The 16,583-nt window shown below is 53.2% G+C and overlaps 4 protein-coding genes across 4 annotated transcripts; 2 read left to right on the forward strand and 2 right to left on the reverse strand.

The window, feature by feature from the left end:
* Window positions 1-3,342: 3,342 nt before the first annotated feature.
* BDP55DRAFT_727178 (uncharacterized protein) lies at window positions 3,343-3,892 on the forward strand (the record flags this gene model as incomplete). Its single annotated transcript, XM_060579261.1, has 3 exons — window positions 3,343-3,400; window positions 3,460-3,776; window positions 3,833-3,892. 3 exons carry the CDS (start codon window positions 3,343-3,345, stop codon window positions 3,890-3,892), a joined length of 435 nt encoding a protein of 144 aa, XP_060431472.1.
* A 1,902-nt stretch (window positions 3,893-5,794) lies between these two features.
* Window positions 5,795-7,126, reverse strand: BDP55DRAFT_659442 (shwachman-Bodian-diamond syndrome protein). Its single transcript, XM_060574546.1, has 3 exons — window positions 6,730-7,126; window positions 6,372-6,495; window positions 5,795-6,311 (listed from the first exon to the last, which is right to left on the reverse strand). The coding sequence occupies exons 1-3, from the start codon at window positions 6,891-6,893 to the stop codon at window positions 6,255-6,257; spliced, it is 345 nt and encodes a 114-aa protein (XP_060431473.1). The 5' UTR covers window positions 6,894-7,126; the 3' UTR covers window positions 5,795-6,254.
* Window positions 7,127-7,907: 781 nt separating this feature from the next.
* On the reverse strand, window positions 7,908-11,493 carry BDP55DRAFT_86332 (RhoGEF domain-containing protein). The gene is made up of 7 exons (XM_060581277.1): window positions 10,440-11,493; window positions 10,058-10,378; window positions 9,797-9,997; window positions 9,527-9,745; window positions 9,239-9,473; window positions 8,965-9,186; window positions 7,908-8,894 (listed from the first exon to the last, which is right to left on the reverse strand). The coding sequence occupies exons 1-7, from the start codon at window positions 11,253-11,255 to the stop codon at window positions 7,993-7,995; spliced, it is 2,916 nt and encodes a 971-aa protein (XP_060431474.1). The 5' UTR covers window positions 11,256-11,493; the 3' UTR covers window positions 7,908-7,992.
* A 1,894-nt stretch (window positions 11,494-13,387) lies between these two features.
* On the forward strand, window positions 13,388-16,576 carry BDP55DRAFT_727181 (calcium-translocating P-type ATPase; the record flags this gene model as incomplete). Its single annotated transcript, XM_060579262.1, has 4 exons — window positions 13,388-13,505; window positions 13,571-13,728; window positions 13,797-16,420; window positions 16,486-16,576. The coding sequence occupies 4 exons, from the start codon at window positions 13,388-13,390 to the stop codon at window positions 16,574-16,576; spliced, it is 2,991 nt and encodes a 996-aa protein (XP_060431475.1).
* Between the last annotated feature and the right edge of the window lie 7 nt (window positions 16,577-16,583).

The following is a 16,583-nucleotide window of genomic DNA, read 5'->3' on the forward strand; positions in this document are numbered from 1 at the left end:
TGCCGTACACTAGTCCCCGTCATCGCGGGTTTGGGACTTTGGACAACGGTGAAGAGCGTGGCCGCTGTGGAGTATGCGACGGACCCCAAGAGCAGACGAGCAGGGGGGGACAAGAGGGAAAAAGAAAGAAAAGTCCGATCCTTGTCAATATCTCCCATGTGGCATGCCCAGCTTTTGCCAACCTCCAGCCAGAAAGGGACTCTCTCGAGGGCAATGGGACCGGGGTCTGTGGTCCATGTTGCGTTGCGGTCCAAAGGTGGACAGGGGGGGGTTTCGTGGTGGTGGTGGTGGAGGACAGGGTTGGGTGTCGGACGAGACGGTGACTGCGACCGGGCAACGAGAGGCCGTCCCATCTTCTCAAACCAGCTGTGCCTCAGCACAGCCATTCTGGAACTTGCGTGTGTCTGAGGCGGTTTTGATCAGCCGTCTCAGAGTTTTGCAGAGGATCAGATGGCATGAACTCAGCGTGGGCGTTGGTAAGTCGGGGATGGGAGGCACGAAGGGCACAATGGGACAATTTTCTTCTGGTCTGAAGTTCGGGGTGGCCTAGGCTGTGTCGTATCGTCTTGTCGAGTCGAGTGGGTGCGCGATCTCTGTTACGCTTTCGACGCCATCTGGAAGATCAAGAGAGTTCGTGCGACAGGCGAGTGCGGACGAAGCGAAGAGGGTGTAGAGAGACGTACCTCTTACCTAAGCAGTCCTCCTTCCTCAAGTGCCATTGTGATGACCTACTTGGAAGGAGAAGACCACGATCATTCGGACCGCGATGCTTTTCTTAGACACTGCTACCGTCGTACCTTGCGAATAAACGTAAGGCAAGAGCTCGGAAACAGGCAATGGCGGGTATTGTTTCTTTTGGCCTGTTTATCCTCTCCCGCTCGACTATCGTAGATTTCTCTGCATTTTCATTTGCTGAAATGACGGAAGCTAGATTAATTAAATCGACCTCTGGCCTGTAAATCATCGACCTCTCCTCCAAAAGTGGCACATTGCTTCGCTGGAGGCTGGGGTCTTACAGGGCACTTACTGACTACTGCGACGGCAGATGGCCTGCTGTAGTGTAAGTGCAACCCCCTCTGCGGAGTTGCAATGGTGAGGTAGAGTGCGCGCTGTGCTGTCCATCTTCTGTGCGTGAGGTGGCTGACCAGGAGTAGGGTTTGTGAGGCGATACCTAGACGAGAGGGCAGAGCTGGGATGACAGGAAAGGTACCTAAATCTGCCCTGTCTTCCTGGTGGGAAAAAAGGTACCCATCTCGTCCCTTCCTCCCACTGGGATGCGATGATCTGACGGCACACCAGACGGCCCCAGTCTCACCCCTGGTCCCTTGGCAGGTGCGGTCTGCCAGAGGAGAAGTGGCAAGGGGTCTCATTGGTCCGAGCCCATTCTCTAACCGCCCACGACTTGTGCGTACGGGTCCAATCACGTCGATGCGTTAACCACCTCTGTCACTCGACCCTTTCCTAGGCCCCTCCGACCTCGTCAACTCACTCAACATTGCACACCAAAACTCCCATTCGGATGCTCTCTCATTACTTGTTCGAGCCATTCACGCACACCGATCCTCAACTCGCCTAGCCCCGCGCCTCGCCTCGTCCTCCACTACCTATATTGCTTGCAGGAAACAATGTCCCTCAACTCTCTCACCGCGGCCTGGCCTCGCCTACCCATCCTGGGCAACATTGCATCCGTACCCGCCCGCCTACATCCTTCACCCACGCATATCCCCCATCATGCAGTCAAGTGACGGCTTCAGCCTCCCTGGGGGCCCTGGCTGAGCTATCTCTAGTGCCTAATCGCCCTTCTCCAAAACCTGTGTGACCACTTTCAACTGGCTCTCGACTGTAATTCCATGGCCGGCCATGGCCGTGGCTGGGTCGGGCGGGTATGGTAGCGCCGTAACGCTGCCATGCCAGACGGACGTATGATGCCGCTTTCTGCGCCGCTTTCTGCACTGCACTTCTTTCTTGCATCCAATCCCGCCTAGATGGACCGACCAGATCACCTACCCCGGTTTTTCTGGTCCGACCAGACTCCCAAAAGCTGGCGTTTCTTAAAACTCGTCTACCTCCATCTTTCGCGTGTGCGACCAGCCGTCGTTTCTGTCCCTCTTCCACCTCCTTGCTTCACCAGTGTCCCTGACAACCGTCCTGTCTGATCATCAAACAACCTTCATGCGACGGGGGCGATAGAGCACAGATCCCTGACGAACATCACGTACCAAAGACTCCACCACAACGCTTCACCATCCCGACTACTGCCTCATACCCCGTACCTCACCACGGTCTCCCGGCACTAGGAGAATATCTCCCACAGAGCCTCAACGCAAAGAGCTTCAGCCTTCAGATCCTACGATATCCTGGTCCACGAACATCACACACGCCGTCACCGCTGCCCACATTTCTTGGAACACTGGCCACCACCTCCACCAACACCACTACCACTACCACCAACATCATCGCCAACGCCAGCCTGACCCCTGGCTTCGCCTCTTAGTTCTGCTGGCTGGTCTATAGCAGAACCAAGACCCCTCGCGCAACAAGAAACGTCTCAATGCCGCTCGGATGCCCGCTGTCATCATAGATCAGATTGCCCGTACCTGGCTCTCTAGAGAACTCGCTCCAGCATCGAGCCAGAAACACCCGACACTGATACCCTGCCCAGCAAGCTAGCCCGGGGCCCATTCTGATACAAGCCTCAACCAGCTTTTCTGTGCGGCTCGGCGTCTTGCCCACTGGGCTGGACCAAGCCCACATCATCCTCCACCTCTTACACAGCCAGGCACACACCAGCAACCGCACCCTGGTCTGGGTCTGCACCTTCAGTCCAAGTCGTCTCATCGATCCCGACTTTCTCGTCTCAATATAGATCTGTCGTCCTCCCCCGCCTCATTGATCGGTTGACACTTCTCGTCCTTCCTCTTGACCTTCTCTTCTTTCCTCGCCAGCGCTGCGCACTTGCCTGTCGATATCCTTCTTTTAATATCGACACTCTTCGGTTCGAACGCCTTCACTTCTTTCTTCAACCCGCAGGTCCGGTACCTATTCCTTTCCTTTCGCCGTTGCACGGTTTGCCTTTCGACCTAGTCGCCTTTTACACCACTACCCGATTTATTCCAAAGAGAGGGCTTCGATCTCGACGACCGCTTCCTTCATTCCTTTCATTCACTGGTTCAACGGGTTTATTTGGGAAAAGAGGACGGACACAGCAGGGTCGCAACAAAAGTCACCAACGCAACAGGCAAAAGAGGGATCAAAGATTTCACAATACAACTGAGCAATCAGAAAGAGAGAGGAAAAGAAGGCTCCACGCAAAAAGTCAATAACATTATTTAATTGAGAAACATGGGTCGTCTTATTAAGAACCATTGGGCTCGGCTCATTGTCATGAGCGCGGCAGCTTGTAAGTTGGACATCTCCATGAAGGCCAAAGCACCTTGGATACTAACAATCCGCGAACAGACCAATTTGCCGCTGCTCTCGAGGGCTTCTTCTGGCCCAAGATCTTCTGGGACTTCTTGACTAAAACGCTGGACCCAGCTGTCAAGCCCGTGCCGGTGTTACAAATTATCAATCTCATCATGGCACTATTCATGGTGGCCCTGGAGTGGCCTTTGGGATTCATCGCCGGCTCAGCAATCCACCGCAGTCTCGAGTTCCGCCTCATCATCCTCCCTCTCACCACCCTCGCCGCCGCCCTCATCTACCAGGGTACCAACTCTGCTCTTTACTACATTGTCGGGTTGGTTGTTTACTTTTGGGCCTACAGCGAAGGAGAGGTACGTTCACCTGCAGCCCACAACACACTAGACACCATACTAACTTTGTCAACCAGATTATCTGCGCTAAGCCCTGGACCCTTCCTCAAAGAGGCCGCAATGGCTCTCGCGTATAGACTGCACTCGCCTCTTCCCGCCACGGATACAATTGTCTCGACCTCGCACGGTACAATGAACTACCTGTCAGAGAGACTTCCGTATACCCCCACGGCGAGCAAGTCCAAACAAACTCGGGAGAATCGACGAATCCTCAACATTCTTTCCCTGAGCTATCATGACAACTTGTTTACTACTTTTCCTTTCATGTTTATAACGATCCCAATCGATATCACGGCATCCAGCATCGGCGTTATTCCTGACGACAAAGGGTTATATGATTCTTCCTCAACTCTCGGCTACGACGGCTCGATAACGGTATAACCTTATTTGGCCTTTTTCCTCTTCAAGTCATCTCAGCGTGGGCATACTTTCTCGTGGCGGTTGCGGTGGTGGTGTGTGTGGGTGGATGTGGTCGTCGTTCGTCCTGTTTCGCATCGGCTTACCATGGACTTACACATAGTGGGTGGCGTGTGGACCGGGGCATGGGTCAGTTGGGGGCAGCCGCAGGACTAGAGACAGGAGGCTCCTTGGCACATCGCTTTTGGAGCATGCCACCTCCCATGTTCTGGAGGGTGCATTGTATCATCCCGAAGCTCGGCTCAACAACACATTCGGGGTGGGGGATCCTGGTTTGGGGGGATGGGATGAGAAGAGAAAGGGAGACGGGACACTGGAGAGAGATTCTGCCTGGAATAGCCGCCGCTCAAAGAAAAAAAAAACGCTGTCAAGAGACGTAGCCTTGGTCTATAGAGACCGAAGCAACCAATGCTACACCTAATATCAAGACAAAAACAATTCCAATGAAAAAAAATCAACAGAACCAATGCCCAGTTGTCACCGCATCTCCATGAACTTGTGAAGTGACACGATGTGACGGCAATCTCGGCAAACAAGCTTAACATGCGGTGACATGTGGCATACAGCGACATGGGGTTCATCCCTCTCAGATTGCCTCTCGGGACATACTAATTCAGAAAAAGTCAAAGATTATTAACTTGCCGCTGTACCGTAATGGTCTCATAGCTCACGGCTCATGGCTCTTGGCCTTTCCTGCCTCTCTTTCGCACTTATACTTTCCCCTCGCAGCCAAGAAAACCGATGGTTTGCAAAGAAGCATCAAGGTTTTTCTTCTTCATCATGTTGCTTTGCATCGACCCTTCTCTCTCCCAGCTGAAAAGGGTGGGTGTGTGGATGACTTCAAGGTATTAATCAGTGACAACACACACACACACACACACACACACACACACACAACCTACTCGTCCCCCCGACGAAGAAGAAAAAAAAAAGGATCAAAATGCCCCCTTTCAGAGTTTGAGGCGCGTGGAGGCAACGAGCGAAGGGGCGCGGGGCGGCTATAGGCAGGGGTCGGCGGGGGGCCAAGGCACCGCAGCGGCTCCCCGAAACACTTTGGAAACGGGCGCGCGCACCACATCACAAGTCCACACGAGAGAGATAGAGAGAGAAAACCAGCCAACGGACCAACGACGCAAGGTCCAGCACAAGGAACACACAGCGGACAGCTAACGGGGACCGCCGCCCCCAACGACTCGTATCCCCACTTTTGACAGCCTTGCACATATTCGAATACATTAAAACCGTCTTTATATAGACTGGGTTTCTCGCCCATTCCTGGTGGTCAATTTACATGAAGTAAGCCTGACCAAGCCGTCGGAAAGAGCTTCTTTTGAAGAATCACCCGGTCGGTCAACCATATCGCGAAAGCCTGCTCAATAGGCAGTCAATCTCGTCAGTTTCCGGGTCTGTCGGCCGGATCCAGTGACTGGCCAAGCTTTTGAAGCTTTGTGACCGCGGTGAGTTTCTCAGCAATTGTGCAGCAGGCTATTATGTAACCATCAGTTCCACTTCCGTTCGTCACAATTAGTCACAACCATGAGATGTACAAAATAATACAGTGGTTTGAGAGAAGTCATGTGCTCATTATTCAGCTATTCGCTAAGTAAACCCACGCAATCGACTCCATGCTTGACCATGGCGTCGATGTTGAACCCTTGTCGGGCTCGAAGGAGATTTTTAAGGTTATCACACCTTGTACATCATCCTCCATTGCTAGTATTGGTTGATGAGAGACGCGATTAATGTTCCCTTTCAAGACATCTTCTTTCGGATTGTCGTTGTTAGGCACGCTCCGCCGAGCGCAAAGCCTCGCTGCCAGCGCTGCACACACCACCCCAGACCTCAACGCCTCAAGACACAAACGCCCGCCTTTGGCCGCTGCAATGTCGAGCGCCAGGAAATCGTCTGGGTCGGCTCACATGAGGTCTAAACCTTCTAAAGATTGTGTCGGCCGACCGTATGTGACAATGCCTCCCCTTGCGTCTAGCCTCACGCGACTGCGGCGGGGGTTGAAAGACCTCTCTAGTGGGCGACCATGCCTCCTTGGGAATCGTTCTTGGGACCCTGGCGGTCGGCAAACTGTTGATAATGTGTCAGCAAATTGCACTTTGTACGATGGATGAATTTCAAGTGCCTTACCTCAACGTTTTGAGAATCGCCCTTCTCAAGGATTATCTTGATCACGTCGTCGTCGACGCTGGTGCCAAACTCATTCTCGAGTGTGGACTTGGAAGCGGTGTCGTACTGGCCCTGAGTACCTTGCCTAGTTCATCAGGTTAGCCGCTGTGCGTAATGCGTAGACATGCGGGGTAGGCCGTTCAGGTGTCGATTGTTTGGAAGCAAGCGACTGGAGGTCCGACCGCTCTGTCACCATGCCATAGGCCGGGGCCAACAGAGTGGCAGACTTCAAATCCAATTGGCTTGATGACAGAAAGACAGCCAGGCGGAGCAATGGTGATGATTGAGAGGAGAATAAAAATGTAGAACCACTACTTACTTGTGCGTGACGAAGATCTTGTACGAGGAAACGAAGTGTGCCAGAGGAACAGTCTTGTCGGTCTTCCACTTCGTGTAGAGCTCGGGGTCCTCAACAAAGATGATGAAATCGTCCTCCTGGCCCTTGAAGTGGACCTTGGTCTGGGAAGCCTCGCCGCGAACCATTTTGACTGTGATAGTGGTGGGGTGTGGTATGTGTTGGTAAGTGATTGAATGATGAACTCTCAATGGAGGTCTTGAAGATTGATAGTAATGTGCGTGTTAGACGAAGGTCGCTAGATATCTCAGGAAGTTGTTTGTTTGGTTGATTGATCTGAAGAGAAGAATACAGAAGGGACCTCAAGGTATGCCGTACCCTTTTAATATGAGAACAAAGCTGAAGAGGGGGAGCTTCCCCCAGCTACGCTAGGAGGAGAGGGCGAGAGCTGGGAAGCTCGTGATTTGGAAGGTACGTCATAGGTGCGGGAACACGCGACTGCCTTTCATCACTGCCCCGCCATTGGGGAGCTTGCCCGGGCAGGGAGCGGGGCAGCAATGTGCTCCGTGCATCGCCCAGCTGGTCCAGGCACGTCGCCAAATTCGCCCATTAGGTACCGGGGACTCTGAGCGTTCCTGCATCGCACCACTGTAGTACGTCACCGCTAATCTCAGACCAAGGAAAATAGGCCAAAGGGGTGTTTACACGTTGCGTGAACTTGCGGCTGGAATGATCTAGATGGGGAAGGAAGCGTTTGGCCCAAGGTACCTACTTACCTTGCCATGTCCTCTCCTGCCTCACTGCCCGCGCAATTGAACCGCCCTTGTTGTCCCGAGGTACCTTACATCAATGCAAGTCACCTCACTGGCCACGGCAGCTTGCTATGGTGGGGCTGACAACGGGAGCTCAACATCCACTGTCCCAAGAAGGTCCAAGACATGGAGACGGACGTCCGCAGAATGAGGCATTGCCAGGAGTCAAGCCTCACGATGGCATCACTGACATCATCTGGTGTAACTTCAAGGTGTGTAGCTTATTGCGATGGATAATGATCAATTTAACGCAAAGGGTATCATTATACTCTCGTCAACTCGACGACAAAAACAATCTGAGCTAAGAATAGCCTCCTATGAACTTGGTGCTTTCTCCCCTCAGAGTTCCTCAATGAATATAGCCAATGGGCATAAGATAGTGACGTGCAACCTCCTTCTTTCGCATCCGATTCTCGTCTCTCTGGCATAATTCATTCACTGATGCGTACGAAGGGCCAAAAGCTACGGCTCGTCTTCATCGAAAGAAGCTTCGGATGCCCTGCACCAAATCGTCTCTGTTCAATGTGCCAACCTTTCCCCAGCGCATCGACGCCTTGTGAGACAGCTTGGGCGCTTTTGGTCCCCGAACTTGATGCTCCCTGCTACCTTTCTCTGAAGGGCAGGGTGATCTTCTGTCGGTGATTTGGTCTCGACGCACTCGCGGCAAGTTGTTTCCCGACGCAGTGCGCAGAATGGATGGCCTCGACGTGTACGCGTCCCCAGTGTACATATGCTCCAGCCGTAGTTGTTCGACTGGATCTGCATGAACAAGAATTTTGGCCGGATTCAACATCGGGGTCGCCGGAGCGCTAACCGTGCTTATAACCTCGACATCGTCGTCGATTTTGGGCAAACGATTCTTTGTTGTTTCACCAGCCTCGTCGTCGAGACCGTGCTCGATGTTTGAACTCTCGCCTCTGTAGAGCTTTGAGGCATGTCCGTGATGCGCATTTTCTTGCTTCTCTCCCACATCGTCGTCAGGAATGAGCTTGCCCATGCTAGCAACGCTGTTGGACCTCTTTGCAAAGGAGCTGGCGATGCTTGCAACGCTGAGCTTCCGCATCATTGTACTGGCTGAACTTCGGACCAAGTGTTCAGAGCGAGATCGACCAGTCATACCGGGGAACGGAAGAAAATCTCGGCTCCAGACATCAGACATGAGAGCTTCAAGTCGAGCTCTCTCACCTCGTGGAGGCGCAATAATTGGAACGCGAGGATTTGTTGTGAGCAGTGATTGCGAGCGATTGATAGATGTTGTGGATGCAGCATCTGAACTGTCTCGCATAACACTGGTATTCTTCAGAATCACTTGACACAGGGGTGATTTTGGGCCAACTGTGGTAGCGCGATGAATCGATATCCGACGGGCAACAGTGCCTGGGTAGTTGTCAACAACATGAACCGAAGATTTTTTTTTTTGGGGGGGGGGGGGGGGGGGGAGACAAACCTGGTTTTCTAAACACCGTACCAAGACTCTTCATGTTCAAAGACATTGAGCTGTACAGATTAGGATCGATCTGCTCTTGCTCTCCCGTTCTGGCAACCGACAACCGGCTTCGCCATTCTTCTTGTTCTCGAGGCGAACAGGCAGTCATGAGTATCTCATATAGTTGGGAATCGCACTCAAATACCAGTTTCCATGAGAATGGAGCTGTGTGGCATTGAAGACCTTTGAAATGTAAGCAGAGATACTCGGGTATTCATGAAGGAACGCTACAAACCTCTCCCATTATCCGTCTCCTCGATCCTAATACTGGCCAGGTTGATACATGCTTGGATGGTGTAAATCTGGTCCACTTTGCTGGCTGAAGCTAGACAGAAGACATTGTGATAGAGAAGACAAGCCATGTACTGTCCTTTTGCGCCGTCTTTTGTTTGCCAGCAAACATGCAGTGCACCGCAAAGCTCAACATGGCCAAAGGACCTGATTCGGTTTTTGGAGGCTGCGTCAAGTTTCTTCCCAAATCTATTAGTCACGATTTCGTGAGTGCCTTGTGCCGCTGACTTACTTGTTCCGGGAAAACCAGCCTATCTTGAAGAACCCAAGTTCTTTCCAGTGTGGATTTCATTCGCCTGTCGTTCGTTGCTCGATTGATCTCGGCTGTAGCCTCTCGCAATCGCAAAAGAGCGCTTTCAACCTCCATGTGGGAATTCGGACAGTCTGCCACAGGCGTATACTTCAAAAGTTCGGCAAAAAGCAGAGGATACTTGCAGATCCGCTGAATGGGCTAAAACTTCATCAGTACCATGTCTGATACCAATAGGGGCGCGTCGCTGACCTTGACAAGGAGATCTCCAATAGTCAGTGACTTCTTCGCCTGGTCGGCATGACTGTTTGCAGATCCCAACGATGAAGCCAGTGTCTCGATACCTCTCTGATAGGTGTCCCATTGCGGCATAGTCCGATGAGCTGAAGCAACATCCTTGATCATCATCTCATACTTTGCACCGTATTCTTCGTAAATGAAGAAACGGTTCATCTGCAGAACAGGGTCAGCAATGACTTTTGGTCATGTCGAGATTTCGTCTCGAGTAGTTACCTTTCTACTGAACACCTTTGCCACATCTCCGGCAACCTGTGCTTCGGATATCATCCCGGGCACTTCTTGAAGCCAACTTATGGCCTTGTCATCGTCTTCTGGTACAGAATCAAGGCTCCTCATTCGCTGGTGTCCACGACCAAGAGACTTTGTGGGCAACGGCGGAATCTCCATTTGAGTGTACTCTGAGTCCGGCACAGCGCGGTGCAGGTCGCCCAACAGCTCTTCATGGAGTTCAACAATGTCTGTGAGATTGCGGTTGATCGAGGACCTAAGCCCCGGTGGCAGAGTGGGCAGAGAAGCGAGTATCGTAATGTAAACCTATCAAAGTCAGCTTCTTGTACGTCGTGTGACCTCTTGTTAGACAGCATTGGCGACGCACATTCATCAGGAAGCGGACGTCTGCAATATAACCTTCCTCGGTGCTGATGAGTTCCTCCAAAATGCGTCTACGCTGCAAAGCGCGTTCGGTAGCCAACGGATCAGCCTGAGTTGGCCACTCGACATTACAACTGTCTTCTGAAAATCTGGTCGCAGTGAAAGAACCTCTGCTGCTTCGCTCGGTTTTGGAATAGGCCAGTGAGCGGCGGCTGTTGCCTCGAGGGCGAGTTATAGCACTGCCGCTAGCAAGACTGACACTAGCACTTTTCACCGCAGCGACGAATCCAAAAGATGAACCTGATGATGATCTCCTATGGCGAGTCCTCCGAGAAAGTGCTGACCTATCAGCCGAATCCAGAAGCTTCCAAGGTAAGGCACCATCTCCGTTGATAGGCCGCGGTCGCTGTTTGGCGCGTCGATGAAGAGTTCTCATCCATTTATGGAAAGGACCTCGTTTGGAGGAAGTGTCTGAATCCGAAAGCTCATGGTCGTCGTCTTCGCTGCCATCAACTGATATCCGAGGGAACGGAATGAGGAGATCGTCGTTGGAGTCGCCGTTGTTGGGCTCTAATCCTAAAGCAGCCATGCTGCTCAAAGTATTCCAAGCCTCAACACCGTTAATGCGCAGACCGTCGAGACCGGATGAAAGGTCGACATTTTCGAAAACCTCATCAAACGTAATGGAATCTTGTTGTGACCCGGGCGATGGGGGATTTGATGCGGCGCAATCTGTCTTACGGTTGATTCGGACGGAGCTGGAGCGGGAGCAGTATCCAAGAGATGCAGAGCCTGGTGGTGGTGGTGGTGGCAAAGCCATGGCGAAGTCCAAGAAAGAAGAGGTAAGACTGGGTTCCAAGACACCAAAAAAGGAAGCAATAGCGGTTCCAAGAGGATTCAAAACATGATGTATGGTATCAACACCAAGAGATGAGTGATGCAAATTTGCTGGGACTGCCAGCTGTGCGAGGCTCGAGAGGATTGAGGCAGAAGAGGATGATGTTCCGTCGTCGGCGTGGGATTTCTTAGTCCAGGCACGGGAGGAAAGCCAGCGTGGGTCACTAGAACGAAGGAGGGAAGGAGGATCTCGAGGCCGGAAAGCTCTTTCAAGACGGATGACGGGGAGGGCCAGAGGAAGGAGGAAAGGAGGAGCAGGCACAGCACTTTAGACACTAACAAAAAAATGAGGAAAGCGGACTGTTGGCCGAAGGAACGACTCCGGCCGAATCACGGAGCTGGAACTCAACATTCATCGTTCTTCCTATGCCGGCTTCTACATATTGACGACGATCAAGCTCTACATACGGTAGTATTGGTTCTCGTGAGAAGTCACAGTGTGGTACGGACCTGCGGTGGACAGTCGCACCCGGCGAATCTACCAACGAGCCGGTCGGGAGGAATGCACCTGCGACATGCAGCCTGCCCACCGGGCCAGAGAACGCGTCTCTAGTGTGCATCGTTGTCGGGTCAAGATCTGTGGATCTTGCGTCTTGGACGCGAATTGGATGTCATCGTAGCACATGTTCTGCCGGAAGATGAAGCTGCCGCCGGTTCGGAGTTCCTGCTGAAGCTCGATGCAGACTTTGGTTCAGCATGGCGCGTCCGAAGATGAAAAACTCAACATGGCGGTGACGGACCGCGGCCCATCAGCGCCATGTCTTGATGCGCGGCGTAGCGAGCGGGAGACAAAGAAACCTCCCCGTCAGTCTAGCCATCTAGTCGTCCATCACTCTGGACCGAACATTCGTTCTCGCCGCTCACCATACGAGTCTCGGTGGCTTGACCGTATGGGTTCTTCATGTCGCTTGACTATAAGTGTATGGCAGGACTGCATGGGAGACCTGATCTCGAGACCACCAAGACTTCAAAGTGGGTGTCAGTCGCTTCCATGGCCCACGTCTTCGTCCTGCCTTACGCAAGACATGCGGACGATGTGGATGCAATGGTTGCAGGCCGTTTTCCGTACGTTAGCGGCGTTCCTAAACCCTGACTCGGGCTCGGCGCGAGCGCCCAAGTGGCTCCGGAGCGGCCTAGTGCTGGTCCACTGGAAGACGGGGACGGCGGGCCTCAATCGGAAAGGGAACCTCTAGCCAGTCACGTGAGGAGGTGATTATGTCATTGCTGGTCCTTGACTTCCACTCACTCCCAGGCACCGGGCGGCACGCAGTTATCAAGCCAGGCACGACCAGGCATATTCGACGGTTAGTCAGCACTGGAGTCGCACCAGTGTGTAAGCTTATCAGGTCAGCTGGGCGGGTACATACTTCGTACCGTATCCAGGTTCACGTCAAAGAGCTCCCCTTTCCCCCTCCACTCTGCCCTACGCTCCGGATTATCGGCTTCGGTTTGGTGGTTCTAATTGGCCCCTGCCCCACGTTTTCTTTCTTCGGGGCCGCAGTGGTTGGTCCCCCGATATGGACAGATATGGGCCAGTTTGCCAGGGACGCACAGGTGAATTGCTGGGACCTTGGGAGTCTTGTTTCTTGTTACAGGGGCTCCCCCACCAGCGCTAGCCCGAGAAGGACAAGCTCGGGATCTTTCCTCGACGGCCAAAAAAAAAAAGGTTCCAGAAGGGGCAGCTATCCGTATCGCACTGTTAGGCAAACCTGCCTCCCCGTCCACGGCCACTGAACGAACACGTAGAGCGTATTGGAAACCCGGTGGGAGTTCGGCGACGATTTCAGCTTTCTGCCCCACCGCAACGGCAATAAGATACGCTGTCTGTTTGATCGCAACTTTTCCAGCACCTTCCTTTTTTCCTCCTTTACATCCTTAACCTTTTCTTTCACAAGGTTCGGATCTCGATTTTTCCTTTCACTCTTCAATACTCCCTGAAGAGTTCCTTCGTGCCCATCGTCTTCATTCGACAACATATTCCGACAGCCGCTGCAACTCGGCTAGATAGTGACGGTTCTCGACATAACACGTCTTGCGCGCAGCGCAGCTTTCGCGATGGAGAGCGCATTCGCCTCGCCCACCGAAAAGGTCCTCTCGACTCTGGGAGTGAACCCCAAGACCGGTCTTACTGATCATCAAGTCATTGCCTCGCGCACCAAGCATGGCAAGAATGGTAAGTTGGCTCTTGCGACTCGAAACGAAACCCACGATAGTTTCGTGCTAATCGTCTGTCCGCAGTCATCCCCGAAGAACCTCCGACGCCCATCTGGGAACTCATTCTCGAGCAATTCAAGGACCAACTCGTCATAATCCTCCTCGGCTCTGCCGCTGTCTCTTTCGTTCTGGCCCTCTTCGACAACGAGGAAGGTTGGAGCGCCTTCGTCGACCCAGCAGTGGTACGTAATCTTGGATGCGAATACCCACAATGCCCAGACTTTGCCCGGCTAACAATGCCGACTTCCAGATTCTGACCATTCTCATCCTCAACGCCGTCGTCGGTGTCTCACAAGAGAGCAGCGCCGAGAAAGCCATCGCCGCCCTGCAGGAGTACTCTGCCAACTCCGCCAACGTCATCCGTAATGGCCAAGTCTCCCGTGTCAAGGCTGAGGAACTCGTCCCCGGTGATATCGTCTCCGTTCACATTGGTGATCGCATTCCTGCCGACTGCCGCATTGTCGCCATCGAGAGCAACAGCTTCAATGTCGATCAGGCTATCTTGACTGGAGAGAGCGAGAGTGTTGGCAAAGACTGCGACCATGTTGTCAAGGATGAGAGGGCCGTGTTGCAAGATCAGACCAACATGCTGTTCTCCGGAACCACTGTTGTTACTGGTCGCGCAAAGGCTGTTGTTGTCTTGACTGGATCTCAAACTGCTATTGGCGACATCCACGAGAGCATCACCGCTCAGATCTCGGAACCCACTCCTCTCAAGCAGAAGCTCAACGACTTCGGCGACAGTCTCGCAAAGGTCATCACGGTCATTTGCATCCTTGTCTGGCTCATCAACATCCCTCACTTCAGCGACCCCAGCCACGGATCCTTCACCAAGGGTGCCATCTACTACTTGAAGATCGCCGTCTCTCTCGGCGTTGCCGCTATCCCCGAAGGTCTCGCCGTTGTCATCACTACCTGCTTGGCTCTCGGAACCCGCAAAATGGCCGCAAAGAACGCCGTGGTCAGAAGCTTGCCGTCCGTCGAGACCCTAGGAAGCTGCAGCGTCATCTGTTCCGACAAGACTGGTACCCTCACCACCAACCAGATGAGTGTGAGCAAGCTTGTCTACATCAGCGAGAACGGATCAGACCTTGTTGAGCACGATGTTGAAGGCACCACATTTGCTCCCAAGGGCTCTATCTCTCTCCGAGGCCAGACGGTCACCGATTTGACGCGCTCTTCTGCCACTGTCCGCCAGATGACTGAGGTCGCTGCCGTCTGCAACGATTCCAAGCTCGCCTATGATGCGGCTAAGGGTAACTTCTCCAACGTCGGCGAGCCAACTGAGGGCGCTCTGAGAGTTCTTGTTGAGAAGCTTGGACCGTGTGCGCCTTCCAACAGCAACCCCGAGGACTGTCTCCACTATGCTAGCTCTCAGTATGAGAGCCAACTCCCCCGTCTGTCTACCTACGAATTCTCTAGAGATCGCAAGAGCATGTCCGTCCTTGTTCAGAACGGCCAAGAGAAGAAGCTTTTGGTCAAGGGTGCCCCTGAGTCTGTCCTTGAACGCTGCACTCACACCCTTGTTGGAGCCAACGGAAAGCGCCAGCCTTTGAACAGCAAGCTCGCCGATTTGATCGCCAAGGAAGTTGTTGACTACGGTAACCGTGGTCTTCGCGTTATTGCCCTTGCCAGCGTCGACAACATTGGTGAGAACCCCGCCTTGAAGTCTGCCAAGTCTACCGCACAGTACGCCCAAATCGAGCAGAACATGACTTTCCTTGGATTGGTTGGTATGCTTGATCCTCCTCGCCCGGAAGTTGCGGCTTCTATCCGCCACTGTAAGAACGCTGGAATTCGTGTCATCGTCATCACTGGAGACAACCGCAACACCGCAGAGAGCATTTGCCGACAGATTGGTGTCTTTGGCGAGTATGAGGACCTCAAGGGCAAGAGTTTCACTGGCAGGGAGTTTGAGAACCTGAGCGAAAGCGAGGCAAACGAAGCCGCCAGGAACGCATCTCTCTTCTCCCGTGTCGAGCCCAGCCACAAGTCCAAGCTTGTCGACCTTCTCCAGCAACAGGGTGAGGTCGTCGCCATGACTGGTGACGGTGTCAACGATGCTCCTGCTCTCAAGAAGGCTGATATCGGTGTCGCCATGGGCTCTGGTACTGATGTCTCCAAGCTCGCCGCCGATATGGTTCTCGCTGATGACAACTTTGCTACCATTGAGGTTGCTATTGAGGAGGGTCGTTCCATTTACAACAACACCCAGCAGTTCATCCGCTACCTGATCTCCTCTAACATTGGTGAGGTTGTCTCTATCTTCCTCACTGCTGCTCTCGGTATGCCGGAGGCCTTGATTCCTGTTCAGCTTCTCTGGGTCAACCTGGTCACCGACGGTCTTCCCGCCACCGCGCTCTCTTTCAACCCCCCTGACCACGACATTATGAAGCGCCAGCCCAGAAAGCGTGACGAGCCCCTCATCGGCGGTTGGTTGTTCTTCCGCTACCTGGTTATCGGCACTTACGTCGGTGTTGCGACTGTTGCTGGCTATGCCTGGTGGTTCATGTACAACCCCGAGGGTCCTCAGATCAGCTTCTACCACCTCTCCCGTTTCCACCGCTGCTCTGCAGACTTCCCCGAGATTGGATGCCAGATGTTCGCCAACAGCTCCGCCAAGTCCGCCTCGACTGTGTCGCTCTCCATTCTGGTCGTCATCGAGATGTTCAACGCCATGAACGCGCTGTCCTCGAGCGAGTCTCTGCTGTCGCTGCCTCTCTGGGCCAATATGAAGCTTGTCTACGCCATCACCCTCTCGATGGCTCTTCACTTCGCGCTTCTCTACACTCCTTTCCTCCAGAACCTGTTCTCCATCCTTCCCTTGAACTGGTTGGAGTGGAAGGCGGTCTTGTACATCAGCGCCCCTGTTATGTAAGTATACCCCCCCTCCCCCCATTCTTGCTCGCTCGTGTACCGCTGCTGACTCCGATTTTTAGTCTCATTGATGAGGTTCTCAAGGCTGTTGAGAGATCATACTTCAGTCAGACGAAGGCGATCAAGTCTACCAAGGCAAAGAAGGAGAATTAGATGGTTA

The sequence above is a fragment of the Colletotrichum godetiae genome (assembly GCF_030913485.1).
Source record: "Colletotrichum godetiae strain CBS 193.32 chromosome Unknown BDP55scaffold_14, whole genome shotgun sequence".
Taxonomy (NCBI): domain Eukaryota; kingdom Fungi; phylum Ascomycota; class Sordariomycetes; order Glomerellales; family Glomerellaceae; genus Colletotrichum; species Colletotrichum godetiae.